Below are 24,494 nucleotides of genomic sequence, written 5' to 3'. Positions count from 1 at the left end.
AGAGCGAGCCGCCGGCACGGACTTCCTATTCAGCAGACGCTCGGCGGGGAGAGAGCCGCCGACCGGCCACGTAGGCGCGTTCTCTCTTCTCTCCTCTTCTCTCCCCTTCTCCCCTCTCCTCCTCGCCTCTCCTCGCTCCGGGGGAGAAGGAAAAGGAACAGGAAAGGAAAGGAAGGAGGCCCGGCAGCTGTCGGAGAGAGCCCCATCCACCGGCTGTCAGAGCGCAGCGGCGGCGGCGGCGGCGCACGCACCGCACCGGCATGTCGCAGCTAAGTAAGAATCTGGGTGATGCCAGTCCCCCGGCCGAGGCGCCCAAGCCTCCGGTCTACAGCCGCCCCACCGTCCTGATGCGCGCCCCGCCCGCCTCCTCCCGGGCGCCGCCGGTCCCCTGGGACCCACCTCCGATGGATCTGCAGGCGTCGCTGGCCGCCTGGCAGGCACCGCAGCCCGCCTGGGAGAGCCCGCAGGTCCAGCCGCCCGCCCCGGTGGCTGCGCTGGCTCAGCCTCCTGCCCTCGGGGGTCCCCCGCTGGTCCAGGGGCCCCCGCTGGGAGGGCCGATGGGCAAGCCCCCCACCACCGGGGTCTTGATGATCCATCCGCCCCCTCCGGGAGCCCCGCTGGCGCAGCCTCCGACTCCGGGGGTCCTGATGATGCATCCTTCGGCTCCCGGGGGGCCCCTGGCCCCTCCTCCCCCTCCCGGGACCCCGATGGCGCCTCCTCCTCCTCCCGGGACCCCGATGGTGCCGCCTCCCCCTCCCGGGACCCCGATGGTGCCGCCTCCACCTCCCGGGACCCCGATGGGGCATCCGGCCCCTCCGGGGACCCCGATGGCACAGCCGCCGGCTCCGGGAGTCCTGATGGCGCAGCCTCTGACTCCCGGGGTCCTGATGGTCCAACCTGCTGCTCCGGGAGCTCCGCTGGCCCAGCCGCCGCCCCCGGCAGCCTTGATCGCCCAGCCGCCGCCTCCGGGAGCCCCGATGGCCAAGCCTCCAGGTCCGGGAGTCCTGATGATTCATCCGACGGCCGGGAGAGCTCCAATCAACCAGCCGACGGCGTCTCCGGCCCCGATGGCGCAGCCGATGGCGCAGCCGACGGCCCCCCCTGCGCAGCCCCTGGCGTCCTGGGCCCCGCAGGCTCAGCCTCTGATCCTGCAAATCCAGTCGCAGGTTATAAGGGCGCCTCCGCAGGTCCCCCAGGGCCCGCAGGCGCCGCCAGCCCAGCTGGCCACTCCCCCCGGCTGGCAGGCCGCCTCGCCGGGGTGGCAGGCTCCTGGGCAGGGCTGGCAGGCCACGCCCCTGGGCTGGCAGGCGGCGCAGGTCACCTGGCAGGCGCCCACCATCGCCTGGCAGCCTCAGCCCCCGCTGCGCCAGGTGCCCCCGGCCATCCGCCCGGGGCCCCCTCCCATCCGCCCGGGACCCCCTCCCGTGCGCCAGGGGCCGCCTGCGATCCGCCAGGCGCCGCCGCTGATCCGCCAGGCGCCGCCGCCCATCCGGCCTGCCCCCCAGGTCCTGAGCACCCCGCCGCCGCTCTGGCAGGCCCTGCCGCCCCCACCCCCTCTGCGGCAGGCCCCCCAGGCTCGGCTGCCCAGCCCGCAGCTGCGGGCGGCGCCCCCGATGAGAGCGGCTCCGCAGGTGCGCCTGGCCCCACAGGTGCAGGTGGCCGGCCCGCAGGTGCCCACGGCGCCCCCTGCTGGCCCGCAGGTGTCCCAGGCTGCCCTGCCGGCCCCTCTGCCGGTCCCTCCCATCCTCTGGGAGGCCCCCAAGGAGCAGGCTCCGGTGGCCCAGGAGATGCCCACCTCGATGGAGTTCCAGGAGGCGCCCCAGGCTCAGGCGCTGACCTGGCAGGCTCCCAAAGCCCCTGGGCATTTCTGGCAGCCCCTGCCCGCCCAGGAGGCTCAGAGGCAGGGCCCCCCCCTCCTGCAGATGGAGGAGCAGCCCTTTCCGGGGGCCCCGGCCTCCCAGAAGGCACTGCAAATGCAGCTACCCCCCCAGCAGGCCCCGGCGCCGAGTGCGCAAGCAGAGCTGCCCGACATGCAACTCCAGCCCTCCTGGCAGCAGGGCCCCCCGGCGGCCCTGCAGGGCCAGCCCGCAGCCCCCCTAGTGGCGGCAAATTTTCCCGTGGGCCCTGTCAAATCACTGCTGACTCCGTCGGGGGAATCCAGGGCCTCGTCCATAGACCGTAGGACCTCCTCGTCCAAGGAGCGCCGCACCTCCTCCCGGGAGCGCAGGGCCCCCTCCAAGGAGCGCATGATCTTCGCCGCCACCTTCTGCGCGCCCAAGGGGATGGCGGCCCGCGCCCCGCCGGCCTGGAAGAGCCTGCCCGCCGCCCCGGAGACCTACGGGGCCGCCCCCAGGGGCTGCTTCCCGTCGACCTCCCAGTTCCAGCCGGCCTCGTCCGACGCCTTCAAGGTGCCCCCTGCCATCCCGGAGGTCCCCAAGTCGCTGCCGCCGGCGCCCAAGGATCCCTTCGCCTACGCCGAGGCCCTGCCCGCCGTGCCCTGGGTGCCCCAGCCCAACCCCAATGCTCCCAGCGGGTCCAAGGCGGAGCCCACCATGCTGATGGCCACGGCGGCGGCCCCCCAGGCCATGGCCTTCCCGCAGGAGGGTTCCAAGACCCCCGACGAGCCCCCCCGCCGCCCTGGGGGCAAGGCCACCCGGAAGAAGAAGCACCTCAACACCGAAGACGACGACGACTACTACGACGACGAAGACAACGGCCGCGGCCGCATGCTGGCCATGCGCAACTGGCAGCCCCCGCGGCGCTGGGCCGACGTGGACTATGACGACTGGGAGGTGCTGGGGGACTGGGAGGACCCCATCGCCGCCGCCCGCGACCTGAGCGGCTGGGAGGGGCCCAGCACCTCCCGGATCCTGAGCGGCTGGGAGGGTCCCAGCACCTCCTGGGCCCTGAGCGCCTGGGAGGGCCCGGCCACCTCGAGGGCCCTGAGTCTGTGGGAAAACCCGGGGAACCCTCAGCCCCTGATGCTTGCCGAGATCGCCGGTGTGTCCCTGGGGGTGGGGACCAGCCAGGGGGAGCCCAGGGCGGAGGCGGGGCCCCTGTCTCCCTTGGATGAGCGGGCCAACGCCTTGGTGCAGTTCCTCCTGGTCAAGGACGGAGGCAACGTGCCCATCCGGCGGTCCGAGATGGTGAAGTTCATCATCCGGGAGTACAAGGACCAGGCCCTGGACATCATCCAGCGCGCCAACCACAAGCTGGAGTGTGTCTTTGGGTACCAGCTGAAGGAGGTAGACCCCCAGACCCACTCTTACATGATCATCAACAAGTTTGGGGGGGGCCCCGTGGCCACGCCGGCCCCCTGCCTGGAGATCCCCAAGTTGGGCCTCCTGATGGCCGTGCTGAGCCTGATCTTTATCAAAGGCAATTGCATCCGGGAAGACATGCTCTATAGCTTCCTGGACAAGCTGGGGCTGGATGTCCGGGGCCATCACGGCCTCCTGGGCAACATAAAAAAGCTCATCACCGAGGAGTTTGTCAGGCAGAAGTACCTCGAGTACAGGGAGGTCCCCAACACCCAGCCCACCGAGTACGAGTTCCTGTGGGGCCCCCGGGCGTTCATGGAGATCAGCAAGATGCTTGTGCTGAAGTTCCTGGCCAAGCTCCATAACAAAGATCCCGAGTGCTGGCCGTTCCACTATTTCGAGGCCCTGGCCGAGTGCGAGTCCGACGACGAGTGGGATTACGAGGAGCTGGGTCCCTTCTACGGTCGCGCCGGGGGTCGCTACCGCAGGTCCCACCCCCGCTAAGTCAGATCCCACCACTATCTCTGTTCCTTCGTGTCCCCCCGTCCGCCCCCCAGCCCCGGGCCAAGAGCCGCTCACAGGGTCCTCGTGCGTGTGCGTGTGCGTGTGTGTGCGTATTGCGGGGGTCGGGGGGGTGGGGGTGGGGTTGTGTCAATTTGTTTCCTGGTGTTGTTTTCTGTTCCAATCCTACCGTGTGTAACACACTTGGATCTCAAATCCGGTTCCTGTTATCTGCCAAAGCTTTGTACATCCTCACGTGCTGTTGACTTCAAGTGGCTACTGTCCTCCTGGGTACCTCCTGGCACTTGTGTACTTCAGTGAGCCGTGTGATTCTCTCTCTCTCTCGCTCTCTCTCTCTCTCGTTTTCGTGTTCGACGACGTGTTCGACGTGTTCAACTTGTGGCTGTACCCAGAGTTGTGCTGGCTTTGTGAAACGAACTGTCACGCAGCCATCCACCTCATCCTGGTGCAAAACTCTGTAGTCTCGAAAGTTAGGCTGTCCTTTGACGTGTAAAACATGGCTCATCAGTCACGCTGTCTGCAGAGAAATAAATATCTATATCTATATCTAAATAAATATACTTTCAGCATAACACAGAGGTGTTTGTCTTCATTCTCATTTTTTACTCGCCAAGTTTTTGTGTGTGTGTGTGTTTTCCCCTCTCTGAATACACCAGAACATCAAGACTATGACGGGACACATTCTTCCTTACAACGCAATGGTTTTGATGGGGGTGGGGGTGGGGGGCGGTGGGACATAAGATTGACATCAAACCCAGAGTCCAGACTTCACAAAGCCCCTCGCCGTGGGCTTATTTCCGCACTGTAGGCAAGTGTTTAAATGCAGGGGGATTCATTCAATGGCAGGGGCCAACGGGAGGTGAATGAGGTGGGCATTCAAAGCAGGTTTTCTGGAGGTTATGTGGGTGAGGGGGACCCTCCACCTGTAGGAACACAGGTATCCAGGCATTTGTCAGTCACGTGGCCCTGGGTGGGGGTCCAGTAGCTCGGGGGAACTTGCGTTTTATCAACACACGGATATTGGGGTGGAGACGTGCATCCTGGCCAGGGTTCTAGTAGGAAAAAGGGAACGGCAGCCTTCAGACAACGAGGGGTCCTATATATTGGGGGTGATGGGGGGTGGTAAGGGGATCCTGGGGGTTGGGGGGCTCAATCCTAACATGCAGGGGACGTCAGCTGCCAATATCTGAGCCCTGGGGTGCAGGGACTGGTGAGGGAGGGGTCACAAGGGACCATTGTGCCATCCTGGGTGTTTGGGGGGGAAGATATTCACGCCTGCACCGGGCTGGCTTATAGAAGACTTTCTTGAAGTCATTCTCTCTTCAAGAGGACGGGGATCATCAGCGTGGCCGCCACCCCTACTGTCCTATAAGGGCCAAAACCCCCCAACCCTAACCCCCCTCCCCCCCCTCCCCCATCTCTAGGTAAAGATGAAGTCCCAGGCAGGCGGTCATTGGTCATGGTGGAATTCGCCTGCCACCTAGCGGCCGACCCTGGTTCTGTCGCTCCGGCAGCTGCCGGGTGTACAACGTCGTCGCCACCCCCCCAACACCATCAAACTTGCTTCATCACCTCTGCCCCAAGTTTTCCCGCCCAAACATTCCTCATTTCCTCTTAGGTCGTAGCACAAGGTAAAAACCTCTTCTCCACCCTTTCTAGGACGAGAGGCCTGGCTACAGGGGATCTTTCGCAAGTTGTCCACGTGACCAGGGGGCCCTGAAACGGGGGAGCAGGTGGGTTGGGGTGTTTTTGTTTTTGTTTTTGCAAACGTGCTGGGTCAGGGAGTATAGTACAGCGCTTCTGCCCCCAAAGCAACAGTCAGGTATTTATTTGGGAAACAGCAAGTGCCCATGGAAGGCAGCTGAGAATTACCCCCCAAAGAGGGTTTGCTGGCTCTCGTCTTTCTTGTTTGTTCCTGCAAAGTTGTCTCTCTAGCTTCCTCTACATCATTTACTCACGGGCGGGGGCTTGAGCAAGATGCTCTTTGGGCGTCGCCATCTTGGGCACTGAAAGGTGGCCAGTTCGACTCCCCGTCAGGGCACTTGCCCGGGTTGTGGGCTTGATCCCCAATGGGGGGGGGGGGGGGCGATGAAGGAGGCAGCTGATGGTTGTTTCTATTTCACATCAATGTTTCTCTCAAAATAATTTTTTTAAAAAGATGTTCTTTGTGGATCAACATCGGAAAGTAGCATCATATGACACTTGCAATTTATAATCCACTAAAGCCGTGGTCGGCAAACTGCGTCTCGCGAGCCACGTGCGGCTCTTTGGCCCCTTGAGTGTGGCCCTTCCACAAAAATACCACGGCCTGGGCGAGTGTATTTTGAAGAAGTGGCGTTAGAGGAAGTTTAAGTTTAAAAAATTTGGCTCTCAAAAGAAATTTCAATCGTCGTACTGTTGGTATTTGGCTCTGTTGACTCATGAGTTTGCCGACCACTGCACTAAAGCAACCATCACATAGAAAATGTAATGAAGACCCACTTTTCATGGAAACCCCCCAAAATATGTAGTGGAATGTCATGGCTGAGCCCCACACTATGGAACTCACAGCCTTCCCATCACTACACGTGAGAACTTTTTTGTATTCGATTGTAAGGAGAGACAAATTACAATAATAATGAATGTTTAAGTACAAACAAACTAGCCAGATATTCCACTGAAAAGTTTAAGAAAAGAGGGATGATATTATGAAAGTAGAGGCAGAAAACAACATCTGAGGATATGTAAAAAGATAGGGTAAAAAGCGGTAAGAATAATTTCAAGACCCATTTATTCGAAAGCACTAAAGTGTCGATAAACGTAACGCAAGGCGTTTTATCGTAAAGTGGAGAAAAGAATAAATTCCCTGTAATTAAATGGGGAAAAGTATCAAATGACAAAAAAGAAATATAAATAGGAGATAACTCTGAAAACGGTTGCACCTCACTCACATCTCAAGACAGATATTCCAGTTTTCATGTGTTAAATTGGCATAGATAAAATAAAAGCCCGTGGAACACCTAATATACATAAAGTCGTGCAACTGGCATCCTTAGACACTACGGACGAAAGTGCAAAGTACTACAACCTCCCCTGAGATAAATTCGGCCCACTGCGTTTTTAAGATGTTTAAAGATATTAATGCTCTTCTACTTAGAAACTCATATGGGACTATAGCGAACAGAAATAACCTTCCGTGGGAGCAAAGATTTCTTCACAAAAACATGCTTATCAGAGTGTAAGATACTGAGATATTAAGTAGAATATGTATCCCCCGCCCCCGCACAGAGCCAGACATACTAACATCAAGTTGGTCCAATGAGTTTTCTGCTGAAAAGACAGAAGACTTCCCCAGAAAACAACTTGCCATTGGTTCTAACACTAAATGACATTCTGGGGGATTGGAGACATGACCACATGTGCCTGAAAAATACTTTTTTTAAAATATATTTTTATCAATTTCAGAGAGGGAGAGAGGGAGATAGAAACATCCATGATGAGAGAGAATCATGGATCGGCTGCTTCCTGCACGCCCTACACTGGGGATCAAGACCACAACCCAGGCATGTGCCCTGACCGGGAATCGAACCGTGACCTCCTGGTTCATAGGTTGACACGCAACCACTGAGCCACACCAGCCGGGCCTGAAAATTTTTTAAGTGGGGGCTAGCAGACTCCCATCAAAGCCGTAACATTATCTCAACAAAAGCCATTTCCCATGACGCTGCCTGACTCCTGGGAAAGAGAAATTTAGAAATATTTCTCCAAGTGACCAAATCCAGGATGTTCAGGTACAAGCAGTGTAGGATGATCAGTTACAAGCGAGTGGATATCTTAGTATATTTCTCTAAAAGGGATGATCCGATTTGGGGGGGGGGGACAATTTTTACTTTAAGTGATGTTTCCGGAGAGCAATCAAGATGTGGGCTAGTGCCCCGCGGGCATGGCTCAGTAGTTGAGCGTTGACCTACGGACCCGGGAGGTCCCCGGTTCGATTCCCGGTCAAGGCACATGCCCCGGTTGGGGGTCGATCCCAGTGTGGGGCCTGCAAGAGGCAGCCGATCAATGATTCTCTCTCATCATTGATGTTTCCCTCTCTCCTTCTCTGAAATCAATAAAAATATATTTAAAAAAAATTTTTTTTAAAGACGCAGGCCAGTTACTTGTCAAAGTTGTACATAAGGCAACAACGTTGTCAGCAAACGGGAACTGATGGTTGAAGCTGTGATGGATGGAGAATTCTTCAGGGTCTCTGTGGCCTCTACCGGGCATGCAGTCCACTTGTTATTCATTTACCTTCATGCCCACAACTGTAGGACATTGCTCGCCCACGGCTCCAAGACTTGAAAGGCTACGGCGCCCTCTGCTGGGAAGTTCTGGCAACTCCTCAAATTCGCACATAAAAGCTTCTCAGAGTTAGAGAAACCCCCCTTCTTGATTTTTTTTCTTGTCCCCAATTGTCCAAGTGGTAGGGGCACAGAAAAGAAATGGTTAGCACAACAGGCATGGCCCCTCTGGGGAGAATCCCCACGAAAAGGAAGACTCGAGAGATCTACCTGGAGAGCCCAGGTCTTGGGTTCCCTTTCTTTCTGTCAAATCTTCCAGTAGGTTCTAAGGGAGAATCCCAGGAAGGGATAGAACACTACTAGCTATATTCTCGCTGGTGAGATGTCTCTTCGTCCTCTTTGCCCGTTTTCTAAAAGATATGTTTTCATTTCATAATGTTGGTTTTCGGGGTTTCTTTCACCTGGATTTCCGTCTTCCTGAGGCAGGTAAGGCTAGCAGGTGGCTTTTCCTCATCGTAACAGGGCCTTTCACGCAGCACAAGTTTTCCATTTTGATGACGTTTAATTTGTGGATTTATTTCTTTGTATGAATCATGCTCTTGAGTTCATATCTAAATATCTTCCATCAGACCTTAAGTCCTAAAGATCTTCTCCTAGTTTTACTCTAAAAGTTTAGGGTGATGTGTTGTTGTTGTTTTTTTAGTGCTTTTGTACTTTATACTTAAATCCACAATCCATTTTGAGCTTATTCTGTATACAAGTGTAGGAGATTTATTTCTCCCGATGCTTTTGCACCTTCGTCAAAGATGCGCTGGCTGCACCTGTGTGGGCTATTTCTGAGCTCTCCAGTCTGTCTCCTTGATGTACATATCTATCCACCGACACTAGCATCTTCATCACTGTAGCTACGCAGAAAGCCTTGAGATCAAGCACAGTGATTCTCTATTACTTCTTTCCAAATTATGTTTATCTATTCTAGATCCTTTGACATGCCACGTATATATTTAAAAATATTTTTTAATGATTCCAGAGAGGAAGGAAGAGGGAGAGAGAGAGACTTCAAGGATGAGAGAGAATCATTGATTAGCTGCCTCTTGCACACCCCATACTGGGGATCCAGCCGGCAACCTGGGAATCTAACGGTGACTTCCTGGTTCGTGGGTTGATGCTCAACCACTGAGCCATACCAGCCAGGCATCCATTGATTTGTCAAGGAATTATTTTCCAATACAGATCTGCTCCAAGATTGGGGAGTTTCTGCTGTACATAAGGAAAGATACTCCAAAGGAAAGATACCAGCTGGTCCCTTAAGATGATGCAAGAATGGGTGTCATTGTTAGGAGAAGCCGGGTTCGGCGTCAGCCCCTGCCTCATGGCTCCGGGCAGAGTCCTGTCTCATGTCTGAAATTCCACATCAGAAGACAGGGAGTTTGGCCTTGGTCTTTGATCTATTCCTATCTTTTACCCCTTGCGAGGCTCAACCACCTCCCCTTAGGGATTTGTATGATGAAAAACAAAGATACCAACACTCAACCTCCAACCCAGGAGATCTGGAATTGTTAAAGATAGAATCAGAAGATAAAACAGTTCTCAAATGCAGCGACGGGAAGGCGCCGAACTCTAATCTGGGGCTCAGCCACTGGTATTCCACCAGCCGTGACCTATTTTGGGGGTTTCCATGAAAAGTGGGTCTTCGTTCCATTTTCTCCATGGTTGTCATTTTAGACGGGATTTTCTTAGTACCTCACTGGTTTTTGCTTTTTGAAGTTTTCCAGATACGTTTTCTGTTTTCTTTTTTGTTGTTGTTAATCCTCACCAGAGGAGATTTTTCCATTGCTTTTTAGAGAGAGTGGAAGGGAGGTGGAGAGACAGAGAGAAAAACATGGATGGGAGAGAGACACATCGATTGGTTGCCTCCTGCACATGCCCCAACCAGGGCTGGGGATCAAACCTGAAACCGAGGTATGTGCCTTTGACCTGGAATCGAACCCGGGACCCTTCAGTCCACAGGCCAACGCTCTATCCACTGAGCCAAACCGGCTAGGGCAGTTTTTTATTTTCAACATGCAATATTCTATCACCTGCTCAGAGAGAAGACTTCACATCCCTCTTTGAAATGTCTGTATGTCTCATTTTTGTTTTTGTGGGCAACGCATTAATTGTCAAAATAATTTTCACTGTCAGTAAAGAGAAGGGGCCTGCTTGTTTGGGCCTGATCCAAGCCGATAGCATTACTTCCCTTTGACTTATTCACAGGTATAAAAATACAGCAATATTTTTACTCGGATTTTTTTTTCTAATGTGTATTTTTACATTTTTCATAAAGTGGATCACATGGGTGTGGAGGGGCAGGTGTGTGCGTGTACCGGCTATACTTTGGTATAAATTATGTCCTACAATGAAGTGTTATTAAGCCATAAAAAATGCAAGGAAATCCTGCCATTTGTAAAGCCATGAATGAGCCTGGAGGCCTTATGCCAAGGGAAGGAAGTCAGAGACAAATGCTGTATGATCTCATGTATATGTGCAATCTGAAAAGCAAAACAAAACCCCCAAACTCACAGAAACAGACAACAGGTTGGTGGTTTCCAGGGGTAGAGAGTGGGAGATGAGAGACGTTGGTAGAGGTGATGGGAGAAAAATCCTGAGATGTCCCTGAATGAAATGACATGGGTGGGTCAGAGTGTGGGAGATAGAGACAAGAGTGACGGAAGCTCATTGCTGTGGGCCAGCTAACAACAGACAGCTCACATTTCTGAAGGTATGCTGCAGGTGTGTGTGTTTTTTTAATGTATGGGGGTGACACGGGTTAATAAAATTACACAGGCTTCAGGAATACTGTTCTACGGTACATCATCTGTATTTCGTCTCGTGTCCTTACCATCCAAGTCAAGTCCCCTTTCATCACCCTTTGTCTCCCCTTTACCTTCTCCTCTCTTCCCCCTTTCCTCTGGTAATCACCTCACTGTTGTCTGTGTCCATGAGTCTTTCTGGTGTTTTGTGTTTTTTTTTTCGTTGACTCAATCCCTTCACCCTTCTCACCCAGCCCCCAACGTCCTCCCTCTCTGACAGCCATCACGTCTGCTCTGTGTCCATGAGTCTGGCTCCACGTTGCTTGCCAGTTCATTTTGTTCACTAGATTCCACATAGGAGTGAGACCAGCTGGTACGCGTTCTTTCTCTGACTGGCCTATTTCCCTTAGCGCAATGCTCTCCGGGGCCATCCCTGCTGTCCGGCTTCAGGCGATGAATGTTGGGGCTTTGAACCAACTTCCGGGCAACTGCCTCCAAGGTAGCTGACCACCATGTACGGCCACGTCCTGCTTACATGTGAACTTTCAAAACTGTTGCCCGGGGGCAGCCAAAAGTCATACATATGTCTTCCTTAGGGACAGTTGTACTTTCTCCTTTAACTTTTGGTCAAGTTACTACATTATCTGTTCATTGATTTATTTTTTTTCCAAAGAAGCAGCTTTTACGTTCCCATTTCCTAACCCACTAATGTTTACTTTAATCTTGTTTCTGATTATGTGTGCGTGCACTTTGCGTGTATGTTGTTGTGTCTTTCAAGTTTACAGATTTGGATGCTTATTTTATTACATGATGGGTCTTTCTAGGCAATGCATATTGTATTCGTATTTAAAGTTGGTTTTACTCTGAGCACAGACCAGCACTGTCCTGTAGATCAAGGCGTGCATCATTTTTGATTACTCTATCCTGCTGAATGATTCTGCATTCATTCATTCTCTGATCAAATTATTTTTGAGAGACACTTAGAAGAATTTTCATGTGGCAGTCACTTATTTCCTTGCTATCGACATCAGAGAATGTTGCCTATACTACTAACTTCTCAATCTCAATCAACAGGTTCATTGTGATTAAATACAATTATTTTTTTAATATATTTTATTGATTTTCCACAGAGAGGAAGAGAGAGGGATAGTTAGAAACATCAATCAGCTGCCTCCTGCACACCCCCTACTGGGGATGTGCCCGCAACCAAGGTACGTGCCCTTGACCGGAATCGAACCTGGGACCTTTCAGTCCGCAGGCTGACGCTCTATCCACTGAGCCAAACCGGTTTTGGCAAATACAATTATTTTTGTTAGTTGTCATTCAACATGGAAAATGGAATATAGTCTACATTTTCATGGTAAAAATTCTGATGTATTTTTTTTTTTTTGCACTAGTGCTGGGCCATTTCCCAAGCGCCCCTTTCCCCATCTACACCCCAACTCTATTCTATGGGGAAAGTTGTATTTTAGTATCGTCTATAGAAACAGAAACCAGCTTCCCCCCCCCCCCCAAAAAAAAAACTGTTTAAAAAACTTACCCAAAAATAAAAGTTTATTAACTGGAAATATTTCCCTTCCCATCACTGAAATTCCAGAAATCACACAGTGCTGGGCGAGGCTTAGGGAGGAAAGAGTAAGGACCATGTAGAGTTGCAGCATCTTTGTTAAGTCTATACATCGACCAACTTGAGACACACCCAGTGTAGGCAAGTCAGACTTGCTTCACCCGGGCATTCTTCATGTGGTTAGAACCAATCTTGTGTACAGACCCCAGGGCTGAGTGAATGAGTCCCCATGGAGGAAGGGCCCACACACTCTCTGAGTCACTCAGAGCAAAGCTATGTGTGGGGAGGGGTCCTTTGCTCCTGACCCCAACAAGGGTGGCCTGGCTGTCTCCATGGGCAGGCCCTGGGGACGTGTCACCCAGCCTTGGGGTCAGTGACATCCCTATTAATGAACCTCTTTCTGATGGAGCTGATGAGGGACAGGAAATTTCCTATGGGTAAACATCATCTTATTTCTTATTTGACTCATGTAGGCATCCATCCCAAAGAAAACATCTTTGTTGTGTAGTATATTTTCAGGAATAGAATAGCATTTCAGTTTTACCTGGATGGGCTTTTGCTGGGGGGAAAAAAATTACTTGGGCCTCTTTGAAATTATGACCAAAAGGGAATGAACCCCCTTTCTATGAAAGTAATCTACACTAATAAAAGAGAAAGATGCAAATTGACCATACCTTCACAACACCCACCAGCCAATCAGGAGTGAGTATGCAAATTAACCCAACAAAGATGATGGGTTAATTTGCATACACAGGTGCCCAGCCACCAGGGGTGGGATGCTTGTTACGTTAATTCCAGTTCCAAAGGTTCCCAAAAAGAAAAAAAACTTAGTGGACTGCCAATTCTTGGGTCTGCTCTGATCAGGTCCACAAACATACCCAAGTCCCACTTTTAAAACTGCCACTTTAAAAAATACCACAGGATTCAAGCTCCTTGCCTCATTATACTTGCTCCTCACAGCACCCCTGCAGAGTACGTGCTGTTGTACCCATTTCTCACATGAACAAACTGAAGTGCAGACGTTGGAACTAACATGCTCCTGAGTGCATGGCTGGTGAGAAGCCGAGTCAGGATCCTGTTGCCTGAACATTTTACCTTCTACTAACCCAGGTCCCACTGCCTCCCAAGCCCCTGCATTTCATGATTGTTATCTGGTGCAAGAATCTATGGGAATAGAAAAAACGTGACATTTCACAACACCAGGTAGCGTACGTTAGAACACAGCTCTCTGAGCTTTCCAGGTTGTTTAAAAACCCCCCTCTGACGGCGTAGCCACCACTCGATGCTCACCAAGCCTTTGGCGTCAGCTCAGTCTTTTGAGTGTCCCATCCCTTGGGGGTGGGCACACGCTTAGATTTCACGTCAAACCGCTCACCCTGCATGCCAGTAACAGCCAGAACCTCCTGATGGGGAATTCTTTGGATAAGAAGGAATCAAGAGGGAAGGACTATGGCAAGGGTCGCAGTGAAAACAGGCTGAATGCTAACTTATGGGCGTCACGTCACAGGGGAGAGGCAGTGTACGGATAGGGGAGGCTGAGAGGTGGGCCAAGAAACACCGCGTCTGGCGGCCCACGGAGAAAGCCCCAGGACTCCCGCACTCCCCCGGCGTGTATGTATGGCCCTCTTTGTCCCACCTGGCACACCATCCATACTTAAGAGACTGCAGATGTGCTTCTGGTAGCCAGTGTCACGTGCTCCACCTGCTCTTGGCCATGTATATGGGGGATCACAGTGTCTGTGACCTGGAAATACACTGAGTACCTGTAGGTCATGTGTACCCATAGGCCACAGTGAAAGCAGCAAGTAATTTCACCTCTTTACTTGGACTCATCAGGATGAGGAGAAAAACCACAGGAAGGGGGGGGGGGCGGTTCTGGGAACTAAACTCATGCTTTGTTGAGTGCTAAGTACGTGGTAGAAACTCGGCAAATACGTTAGATATCGAATCTCCTGGGACTTGGGGCCCCCAGCATATTTTCAGCTACGTCAGCCCAGCGGGGTGCATTCTCAACGAATTCAGACAGCCCTTTATGCAGGTTCACTCAACAGTTAACCCGTGCTGTCCACCTCACATTCTCTCCTTGTTTGTTACTGAAAAGACTTTTAAAATTTTTTCACTCAAACACTGTAATTTTTCTATTCTTATCAATTATTCATTTGTGCATCTGATGCTGGGTTATTAAATGACTACAAAGTTGGGATAGTTTTATCTTCCTGGCCAATTTTAACTGAATTGTATTGCCATCCGTATTTATCTCCAGGGATGCTTTTATCCTTAATATACACTTTGTTGATAAGAAGTCACAGCCTCCCTGCTGGATTGATTTTTTTTTTCCATCCGATCGCTTTTAATGTTCCTGTATTCTTACATTTCAGCTGTGTCTTTTAAACAGCATAGAGTTTCATTTTCATTATAATCAAGGCTGGAAAACTGTGGCTTTTCATTTCTAAAACATGTTCATGCAATCTAATGGGGTATTTGTGTTCTAAACTTTTGACATTACTGTTGTATTTCATTCATTTCTGTTAATTTCTAGATTTCAATTTTTTTGCCTTTCCAATCTTGTATTCTGACTGGTTTCAATATTTTTTATTATTTTTCTATTTGCTCTTTTAAAAGCTTTTCAGTGACATGTTGAAAACTTCTGTCAAAAGCCCCGCGTGCGGAATGTCTAGAGATCACACAAAATACGGAATACAAAGAGCTGTGTCCAGAATTGTGCTGTAATAAGGGAAAATGAGATGGTTGTAACACACATTTCTTTATTGATAACAGCAGAGCGAGCTAGTAAAGCCACCACGGAAAAAAACAACATCCTACTTAGCAAATCCTTTAAGATCTGTGCCCTACTTGGCCAGATCCGTCTGAATAGCCTTTTTCAACAGATGCTAACCACTGACGCCTGTGGAAGGAACACAAGAATTATTCACCACCTCACACACACACACACAACAGCGAAATTTCTGTTAGCCTGTGGCCTTTAGCTTCCAGTTCAATATTTACTTTACTACATAAACATTATAGAGACGTCTTCAAATAAATAACTTTTTTTGTTGTTGTTGTTCATCCTCACCCGAGGACATTTTACCATAGATTTTTAGAGAGGGTGGAAGGAAGGGGGAGAGAGAGAGAGAGAGAGAGAGAGAGAGAGAGAGAGAGAGAGAGATTGAGGAGAGAGGGAGAGAGAGAGAGAGAGAGAGAGAGAGAGAGAGAGAGACATCGACTGGTTGCCTCCTGCACTCGCCAGGACCAAGGCCGGGATCAGGCCTGCAACCGAGGTACATGCCCTTGACCGGAGTTCAAACCCGGGACCCTTTGGTTCACGGGCCAATGCTCTATCCACTGAGCCAGACCGGCTAGGGCTCAAATACATCACTTGGATACTCACTTCTACGCACACAGACTGATACGCCGAGTTCTGAAATAGATACTTCCAAGTAGAAATACTTTTCACATCAAGTTAAGCAGGATGAGAACATGTAAACATAGATACCTGGTTCACAAAAAACCACAAGGTCACCACAGGTAAGAAAGGGCACTTGAATCGGGGCGGGGGGAAAAAACACACATGTAAACAGCGGAGACGAGGGAGCAGCTGCCCAGGGCCCCCCGGATGGGTCCGGCTTTCTTAAGGCTGTAGCAGCACAAAGGTCCTCTGTTCAGTTAAGACTTCTCCCTTCACCCTGTCCCATTTACTCTCGAGGGGCTTCACAATGAGTGTGGAAGTCCTGCAAACACTAGCCTAGAACTGAGTCAATCCTGTTGAAAACAGAGATGACAAAATAAACCATAAAACTGACAGTCAAGAGGCATTGCACCAGAAAAATAAAAATTTAAAAAACACAAAAACACCACCACACACCAAAAATAACAACAACCAGCAATAACATTAAAGGACTTTGTGTTATTCTGGGGGGGGGGGGGGCAGGGGGCACCACACTCCTGGGGGTTGGGGGGAGAGTAATGGGGATGGGCGAGAACACGGATGAGTGACCCATAGAAATGGCTTTCCACAGCTGCTGGTACATGGCGGATGGGCCTATCCACGGGCAGCATTAAACAGGCAACAGCGGATGGGAGAGCGTCAGCACAGAAGCAGTGAACACACTACACCACATGCCACAGAGTCAAGTTGCAATCTCTTTCCCCGGGGCCTCCCCACTCCTTCCCAACGAACCACGTCCCCACGGGTTCTCTGAACAAAAAAAATAAAAATAAAAAAATAAATAAAATAAATAAAAAGAGGCTCATTCTCTCCCAGTGAAAAGAAACACTTACACAACCACAGACTGACCAGCCAAAGCGTGACAAGCTCTCGCTGACGGCGGTTAAAGGGCATGCTGTCCTCTCCCACCTGCTTAGGCTCCAACTCTTGGTTGCTCGAGGCCCCAGAACCCTGCCTCTCAGGCTCAGGCTCAGACTCAGGCTCCTCCTCCTGCTCCTCCTCCTGTTCCTGCTCCTGCGCCTGCTCCTGGGCCTGCGCCTGCTCCTCCTCCATCTCCTCCTCCTCCACCACCTGCTCTCCCTGGCCCTCGGGCTCTGCATGCTTGTAAAAACAGTTCTCGCCGAACGGGCAGCAATCCCTGACTACAGCAAAATACCTGCAGGTCTTGGTGCGCATGGCCTCCTTGTACTGCCGGATCAGTTCCTGCTTGGCCGCCGGCTCCTCCACCCAGAACTCACTGGGGATGACCAGGCGCGAGGAGACCCTGCACTGCGGGCAGGATTTGATCACCCTGCTCCGAAACTCGCGGGCCGTCCTCCAGGTGCGGATGCACCGGAGGCAGTAGGTGTGGTTGCAGTTGGAGAGGATGCCGAAGCGGCGATCGCCCTCGTTGGCTTTGTCGTAGACCACCTCCATGCAGATGCCGCACACTTTGTCCGCGCTGCGCTGCACGGCGAAGGAGAGCTCCATATCCTGCTGGTGGCGCTCCATGCAGGCGCGGAGGTGGTCTGCCCTCTGCGCGGCGTCCGCCGGGTGCAACGCCTGCCGCCCGCACAGCTCGCACAGCTCGCCGTGGAGATACGCGCAGCTCTCCCCGCGGAAGCACTGCCCCGTGGCGGCATCGCGGCAGAGCCGTCGCCCCGAGCCCGCGGCATCGGGCTCCCTTTCCATCTCGAAGTTCTGCTGGGGAACCTCGGGGGCGGGGAACACCTCGCGGCCCCAGTACGGTTGCCCGGGAACAAATTCAGTGGCATTCGCCCAGCCGTGCGCACCGGCGGCCCAGCCTTCCGCACCGGCTTCCCAGCCTGATGCACCGGCGGCCCAGCCTTCCGCACCGGCTTCCCCGCCTTCTGCACCGGCTTCCCAGCCTCGCGCACCGGCTTCCCCGCCTTCCGCACCGGCTTCCCAGCCTCGCGCACCAGCTGCCCAGCCTTCCGCACCGGCTTCCCAGCCTCGCGCACCGGCCTCCCAGCCTGATGCACCGGCCTCCCAGCCTTCCGCACCGGCCTCCCAGCCTGATGCACCGGCCTCCCAGCCTTCCGCACCGGCTTCCCAGCCATGCGCACCGGCTTCCCAGCCGTGCGCACCGGCTTCCCAGCCTGATGCACCTGCTCCCCCCACAGCTCCGAGCGCTGAATCGTCGGTCTCGGCTTCCAAGGAGCCCCTGTCAGTGACCCAGCAAATCCCAGGCAAGGCGCCCCAGGAGGCAGGAGGAGGGGCCCACGCCACTTCCTGAGGCTGGTTCTCTGGCTCGTAGTGCGCAGCCGCAAACGCGCCGGGGCCTAGCTCCTCCTCGGGGGCCTGGGGCGGCGGCGACGACGGCCCGCGGTCCTCCCCGGCCTCCTCCGGGTCCGGGAGGGCGTGGGAGTAGCGACAGTTCTCCCCCTCCTTGCACATCCCATGGCGAAAATACCTGCAGACGACTTGGTTGGTCCAGGGGCCTGGGCGCCGCTGGCTCTGCAGCCAGCTGGGTCCGGGCCCTTCCCTGGGCCTGGCCCCGCCCACAGAGGCGTAGGCCAATCGCAGACGTGACGTGCCGATGGGGGGCGGGCCTCCAGGCTCCAAACGCCGGAAGACCGGGTGCGTGCGGTAGCTGGGCCCGGCGGCCGCCTCCTCGGCCTCCGGGGCATCCGTTGCGTCCCCGGCGGCTTCGTGGGGCTCCGAGGGAGCTGCAGCCTCTTCCATTGCACCTTTTGCCCCCTGAAACGGTGCCAAGACGTGTCCGGTGCCCCCTGCGCGCGGGCTTGAAGCCCGGAGGCCGAGGAGCCCTCACGGCTCTCCAGACGGGAAGGTGCGCCTTTTTTTTCCTTCCGCCCAGCCCTCTACTTCCGGTTGCTATTGGTTCCGGCTTCCTCGGGCCGCCAGCGTGGCGGACACTTCCGGTGGGGACACCGGCTGTCTTCTAACCAGTCCGCGCCGTGTGTAAAAAATCCCGGCGTGGGAACAAAGCCTCGCGCCGGCTTTGTTCCGGGCAGCTGGGTTCCCTCCGCCCCCCAGGCTCTGCAGCGGCAGCGCAGCGGGGCGCGCGCGCGGCCGGAGGATGCAATCGCCGCCCGCTGAGGTTTTGATTTTTTTTTTTTCTGTCGCGCCGTTCACGCAGACACACTGCATTTGCTCGTTCGTATGCATGTGTCTATTTTTTAAAAAAAATCATAAAAACCATAAAACCCTTGTTTCCCGCCCCCCCCACCCACCCATGTTGAAAAGTTCGCCTCGTAGTGACTGAAACATCTCACAGGTGAATGTTAATGAATGTTCTGTGCCTATGATGTCCATGTGGGGCTTTTTAAATTTCAATCGGATTCTTTTATTTTTATTTGTTTATTTCTGCCGCGGATGGAAGCTTGCATCCTTTGGCTTCGTTGACAAGATCTGTTCTGGTCTGTGTGTGCTGGGAATTCTCAGGGGCTGGCGTTGGGGATGCCTCGGCCTGCGGGGTGCGAGCCAAGGGGGCGCTTGTGATCGGAGCCCGCCTTTGGTGGGGGGCGGGGGTCCCGGTTTTATGGGGGTTTCGGACCGGCCTCTCCCCGCGCTGTGTGTGCAGGAGCCGCAGGCTCCGCTCAGCCCCGCTGCCGCTGGCGTGAGGACCGCCCCGGCCCCCGTGCGCCCCGGCTTTGGTGCTCTCCTGCTGGTGTCAGGCGCGGGGGGCTCCTTTGTTTCGCCGCTTTCTTTCCCCGAGGCGCGCGCTGCTGGGCGGTGGGACCGCCTTTCACCGCACTCTTCCTCCGCCCTCTGCTCAGAGCGGTGCTTTCTAATCGCCGCCTGTGAGCGCTCTGTCCTTTTTGCAGATGCATTTTATTAACGGGGTAAAAGTAGTGTAGAGTCCTACTGTGCTGAGGGTCCTGATCATGAATACAGTCCTGAATTTTATCATGTCATTTTCCGAGTCGTTTTTTGAGATCTTGCCGTGATTATTTGCACTGATAGGTGTTTGCTGTTTTTTTTTGTGGGTTTTTTTTTTAAGATTTAACTTACCATTTTTCCAAGAATAAATGTGTTAGGCTGTATCATCGTATTATGTGTTATTAGATGTTGTTTGCTAAAATAAGTTTCTGAGGGAATTTTATATCCTAAATTTATAATTTAAAGTTATGTACCATGTAAATCAGATCGAAGCAAATAATAAAGAAATTAATGAAAGAAAAACAAACATGAAGTAAGGGGGCTGAATCAAACAAAATCCTTTGAAATTTATTATTATTATTATTATTATTATTATTTGAAATTACTATTGAAATGGATAAATTTCTGGTGAGGTTTATTGGGAAAATATATGAATAAGGCACAAATAACCAAGATCAGATATTTAAAAAATAGTATCACTCACTACATTAATAACACATTAAAATAATGAAAGAATTTCAGGAACGAGATTAATGTATTAAATTAGAAAATCTATATGAAATGGTCATATTTCTAGAAACACACTTATTACTAAAAATGACGATTAGAAATAAGAAACATACATATCGATCTGTTGCATAAGTGATTCTGTAATTAAGAACAATTCTTTAAATGAAAGCTTTCTGAAAAAAAAATAGGCAAAATGGTCTATATTTATTTTATTTTTTTTTTTTTTGGTCTATATTTATTATTGCAAGTTCTTGCCAGTACAAAAAGGCGAAGCAAAAAAAAAAAAAAAAGATGTTAGAATTGGGAAGGAGTTATTGCTAGGAGAGAGCAAAAAATTGAGAATAACTGATAAATCTATTGGATTTAATAAGCACATTTAGCAAGGACATCAGATAGAAGCCCAGTGTACAAGATCAGCTGTATTTCCTGCTACTGTGATATTACATGTGTACAGTCAATGACAGGAAGACATTTAAAATTCATAGCACTCACAATGTTAACAGTTAGCCATCTCGGGAATTAAGCTAATCCACGTTGTGGAACTTGAAATCGTTTTTGCTCATGAAAGGGCTTTCCCACCACGAATCTAGGAATCTAGGAGTTGTTCTCCCGAAGCCGGACTCTCACCTCTGCTAAATGTATTTGTTAATGGCTGTTCCTTTGACGGTCCCTGAGAGTTTCACAGGAAAAAGACTGGGAGCATAGATACTAGGCTCACTAGTCTATACCAGGCTTTTCACAGATTCACACAAACCTCAGAATCCTGACTATAAATGTGTTATTTGTTTTAATGGTACTTTGTTCCCAGCACTGTTTAAATCCTCTTCGATCCATCTTTTTTTTACAAACAGCCCCGTCCGATGGAAGTTCTGTGGTAATTGTACATACGTGTTGTCCCGTGCAGTGGCTGCTAACCCCATGTGGCTCTCGAGCACCTGAGATGTAGCTAGAATAATTTAGGAGCTGAATCTGTAGTTTTTAAATTTCAGAATTAATTTAAATAGCCACACGGGGCTAGTAGCTATTATACCAGACAGTGACGTTGCAGGCAGTATTTCACCATCTTACTTCCTCAAAAGGAGGGATCAGGGACGATTTTGTAACTTGGCCAAGGCTATGCTGCTGGCATCGAGGGGGCTATTTGCTTCCACATCCCCTCCTGTGTGCCTCCTGCTCACGTTCATGTCCTAGCACCTCATAGGGAGCTGTATCGTCTTGTTTCATAGTGACAAAATTTCATATGCACCATCAGAAACTAAAATTGTATCTCCTGATGATAAATATTATATGATATTGAGTCCGTGGAGTTACTGGGTGTGCATCTGGAGAGAAATAAGCAAATGTTTCCCCATCCCAATCAAACCACTATTCTCAAATAATTTTCTCTGTCATAGTCCATTTTCCTGTCTTGGTATATTTCTTTTTCTGAGCCCTGATATTGTTTTCACAGTCCCTGAGAATACACATCTGGCCATTTATCTAGTTATTTGGTTCAGTTGATCCTTCTTTTCTCCCCCAAAGCCCTGAGGGGATCAGGGGCCGAGACTTGACTGCGACAGACTTGTGTACACACTCCAGTCTGCAGGGCTGCACGAGATCTCCTGGCTGGTCCGCATTTGGGTGTCCAAGTAGAAGGAAGTGACATTCCACTTGAGCAGGCTGTGCTAAACACCCGCCCCCCAATCACCAGGGAGCAGAGTGACAATGTGTGTGTGGGTGGGGGGAGGGGGGGTTACAGCAATGCAGGGGTGAGACCCAGTCCAGAAAACATAACAAAAGCCAGAGAGGCAGGGACTAGTTCAGAAGTGGCCTGTAAGGACGGACGGAAAAGATTCAAAGGCCTCCTCCCTCGTCTTTTATCCCAGACAGCTCAGGCCTGCTGGGCTGAGCCCCACACGGCCCCTACATTGTTAATCTATTTATGTATTTTAATGGAATGTATTGGGGTGGAGCCCGCAACCCCGGCATGTGCCCTGACCAGGAATTGAACCGTGACCTCCTGGTTCCTGGGTCGATGCTCAATCCCTGAGCCACACTGGCCGGACAATAAAAACATACTTTTTAAAACCCATTACATAGCCCTCTTTCGTAAAAGGGTCCTGCTGTCCTTACCAAGGGTCATGAATAATTTTTTCTTTAACTGCTCAGGTGCCTGCAACAACTCAGATAGGATCCTATTCATCCTTGGAACCTCCAGCCCTCGCAAGCCAGGACACCTGGGAAGCCTGCATCTTCATTCCTGGCTGATTGATCAAGGAGCTATCAGCGAGGGAGACCCCTTAGCCAGTGCGCCAATGACAGTCCCTGGACGCACGGTAAGGACGCAGTTTGATACCTGTGATTCTGATTCTGAAATGCTGTCGGAAGCTGGGCTACAGACACCCCAGGCTTCGTGAGAAAGCTTCCCGATTGGCCGGAAGTTTTCTTCCTGGCTTCTCCTCCATGCTCCACTAACTCTCCTCCTCCTTTTTTTTATTTTTTATTTTTTTACTATATTGATTTTAGAGAGGGAGGAAGAGAGAGAGAGAGACACATCAATGATGATAGAGAATGGTGGATCTGCTGCCTCCTGCACGCCCCACGCTGGGGATGGAGCCTGCAACCCAGGCATGTGCCCTTGACGGGAATCGAACCCAGGACCCTTCCGTCCGCAGGCTGATGCTCTTATTCACTGAACCAAACCGGCTAGGGCCCACCTCCTTCTTGTTGGCATGATGTTTGCAGAGGGTAATTTGGAACTTCAGCGGCCTTTGGGGAAACTGAAGGGTTCCCAGCTGAGAGCACAAAGGGGGAGTTACTGGAGAGTCCCGGGCCTGGGCGCATGCGCACTCTGCTCTTCTCAGCGCCAGCGCCGCACGCGGGGAGGGATGGGGCGGGGGGGGGGGCGCTCTCCCAATCTCGCCGCCCTACCCCGACCCTTTCACTTCGGCGCCACGGGACCTCCAGCGCCTAAGACCCAGGCCTGCTCCGAGCACCGCTTGGCACAAGGCACCTTCGGAATCAGGGTCAGCTGACTTCCCGGGACCGTGACAGGGAGATCGGAGCGGAGAAGCCTGGGACCGGGCTGTCGGGACTACATTTCCCACAATGCCCAGGGAGCCCTTCCGGCGTCTCGGCTTGCGGGGCTCAGGCGGGGCTCTGGCTCCGCCTGGTGGCTGGTTCTGGCTCCAGCGGGTGATGCTAGTTGTGGAGGTGCAACTGCCGCTTTAATACCTGAATTCCCCTTATTTTAATCCCTGTTGAGGAAAGACTGAAGATGGGAAATATATAAAATGGAGTCCCTTTAGCCAAGCTGCCGAAATTATTAACACTATGAAGGAAAGCCCCCCTTCTTAGTCTAACTAGCCTGGGAACTAAAGATCAATTAGAACTTGGCAGTCCATCCTCCATGTCTCTTAAAAGGCTTTTCTCTGTGGTCCCCCCCCCGCCTGGTCTGGTGCCTGGCCCTGCAGATTTTATCCTGTTTCCCCGGATAAAATGCTATTAAGTTCTGAGTTTCTTTTATTTTAAAATTATATTTTTATCCAGAGAGGAAGGGAGGGAGAGAGATAAAAGCATCAATGATGATAATCATGCATCAGCTGCCTCCTGCACGTCCCACACTGGAGATCAACCCCGCAACCTGGGCATGTGCTCTGACCAGGAATGGAAGGAACCATAGCCTCCTGGTTCATAGGTTGATGCTCAACCACTGAGCCACACTGGCCGGGCAAATTCTGAATTTCTTATTCAGAAACACCTCTTAGTGGAAGTTGGTGCCTGTCTGGTTCTGCTTCAGTTGCTACTGAGAGAAACGACGTGCCCAAATGAAGTTTCCGAGGGGCAGGGTGTTTGTCCTATGCTGTTCTTGTGAAGTATTAACATCTGCTGTTTTGAATCCTAGTTATCACAGATGGGCATCGTAAAGGCTCAGGGGATACATCACTGCCGGGATAAACTGTCGTTCTTTGAGGGAGGTCTAGTCAACTGTGAAATAGCCACGAGGGATAATACTTTGGCTGTCTTTCCCGAGCCCAGTGGGAGAAGCCCTCTTATGACATAAATCTTTGCGGAGATAGGACAATCTGAAATGAGGACAAGCAAGAAAAATGTCCAGATCAGGGGCTCTGACATCCAGCAGGAACGCGACCTTTCTGGAAATAGAAACGATCAATAAAGCGTATCTGAAGTGGGGATTCATACACATCAATATGTCTTTTGCCTTTAGAGGGGGTTGGTAGCCAGTTTTTTTCCATGTGGAATTCCATATATCTTGTCGGTTGCTTCAGCCTTCCAGAAGTTAAATGC

The 24,494-nt window shown here is 51.9% G+C and overlaps 2 protein-coding genes and 1 long non-coding RNA gene across 3 annotated transcripts; 2 read left to right on the top strand and 1 right to left on the bottom strand.

Moving 5' to 3' along the window:
• The first annotated feature begins 260 nt into the window (after positions 1–260).
• MAGEL2 (MAGE family member L2) lies at positions 261–3,764 on the top strand. Its single transcript, XM_054713187.1, has one exon. It carries the CDS (start codon positions 261–263, stop codon positions 3,762–3,764), a length of 3,504 nt encoding a protein of 1,167 aa, XP_054569162.1.
• Positions 3,765–15,630: 11,866 nt separating this feature from the next.
• On the bottom strand, positions 15,631–18,251 carry MKRN3 (makorin ring finger protein 3). The gene is made up of 2 exons (XM_054713185.1): positions 17,011–18,251; positions 15,631–16,168 (listed from the first exon to the last, which is right to left on the bottom strand). The coding sequence occupies exons 1-2, from the start codon at positions 18,249–18,251 to the stop codon at positions 16,147–16,149; spliced, it is 1,263 nt and encodes a 420-aa protein (XP_054569160.1). The 3' UTR covers positions 15,631–16,146.
• Positions 18,252–18,330: 79 nt separating this feature from the next.
• Positions 18,331–24,351, top strand: LOC129148354 (uncharacterized). Its single transcript, XR_008555420.1, has 3 exons — positions 18,331–18,645; positions 22,356–22,522; positions 24,091–24,351. It is a non-coding gene; the product is annotated as an uncharacterized LOC129148354 (long non-coding RNA).
• Positions 24,352–24,494: the final 143 nt, after the last annotated feature.

This window comes from Eptesicus fuscus, chromosome 25, assembly GCF_027574615.1.
Source record: "Eptesicus fuscus isolate TK198812 chromosome 25, DD_ASM_mEF_20220401, whole genome shotgun sequence".
In the NCBI taxonomy this organism is placed as follows: Eukaryota; Metazoa; Chordata; class Mammalia; order Chiroptera; family Vespertilionidae; genus Eptesicus; species Eptesicus fuscus.
The sequence above is the reverse complement of the archived record's forward strand: the minus strand, read 5'-3'. Positions and strand labels throughout refer to the sequence as shown.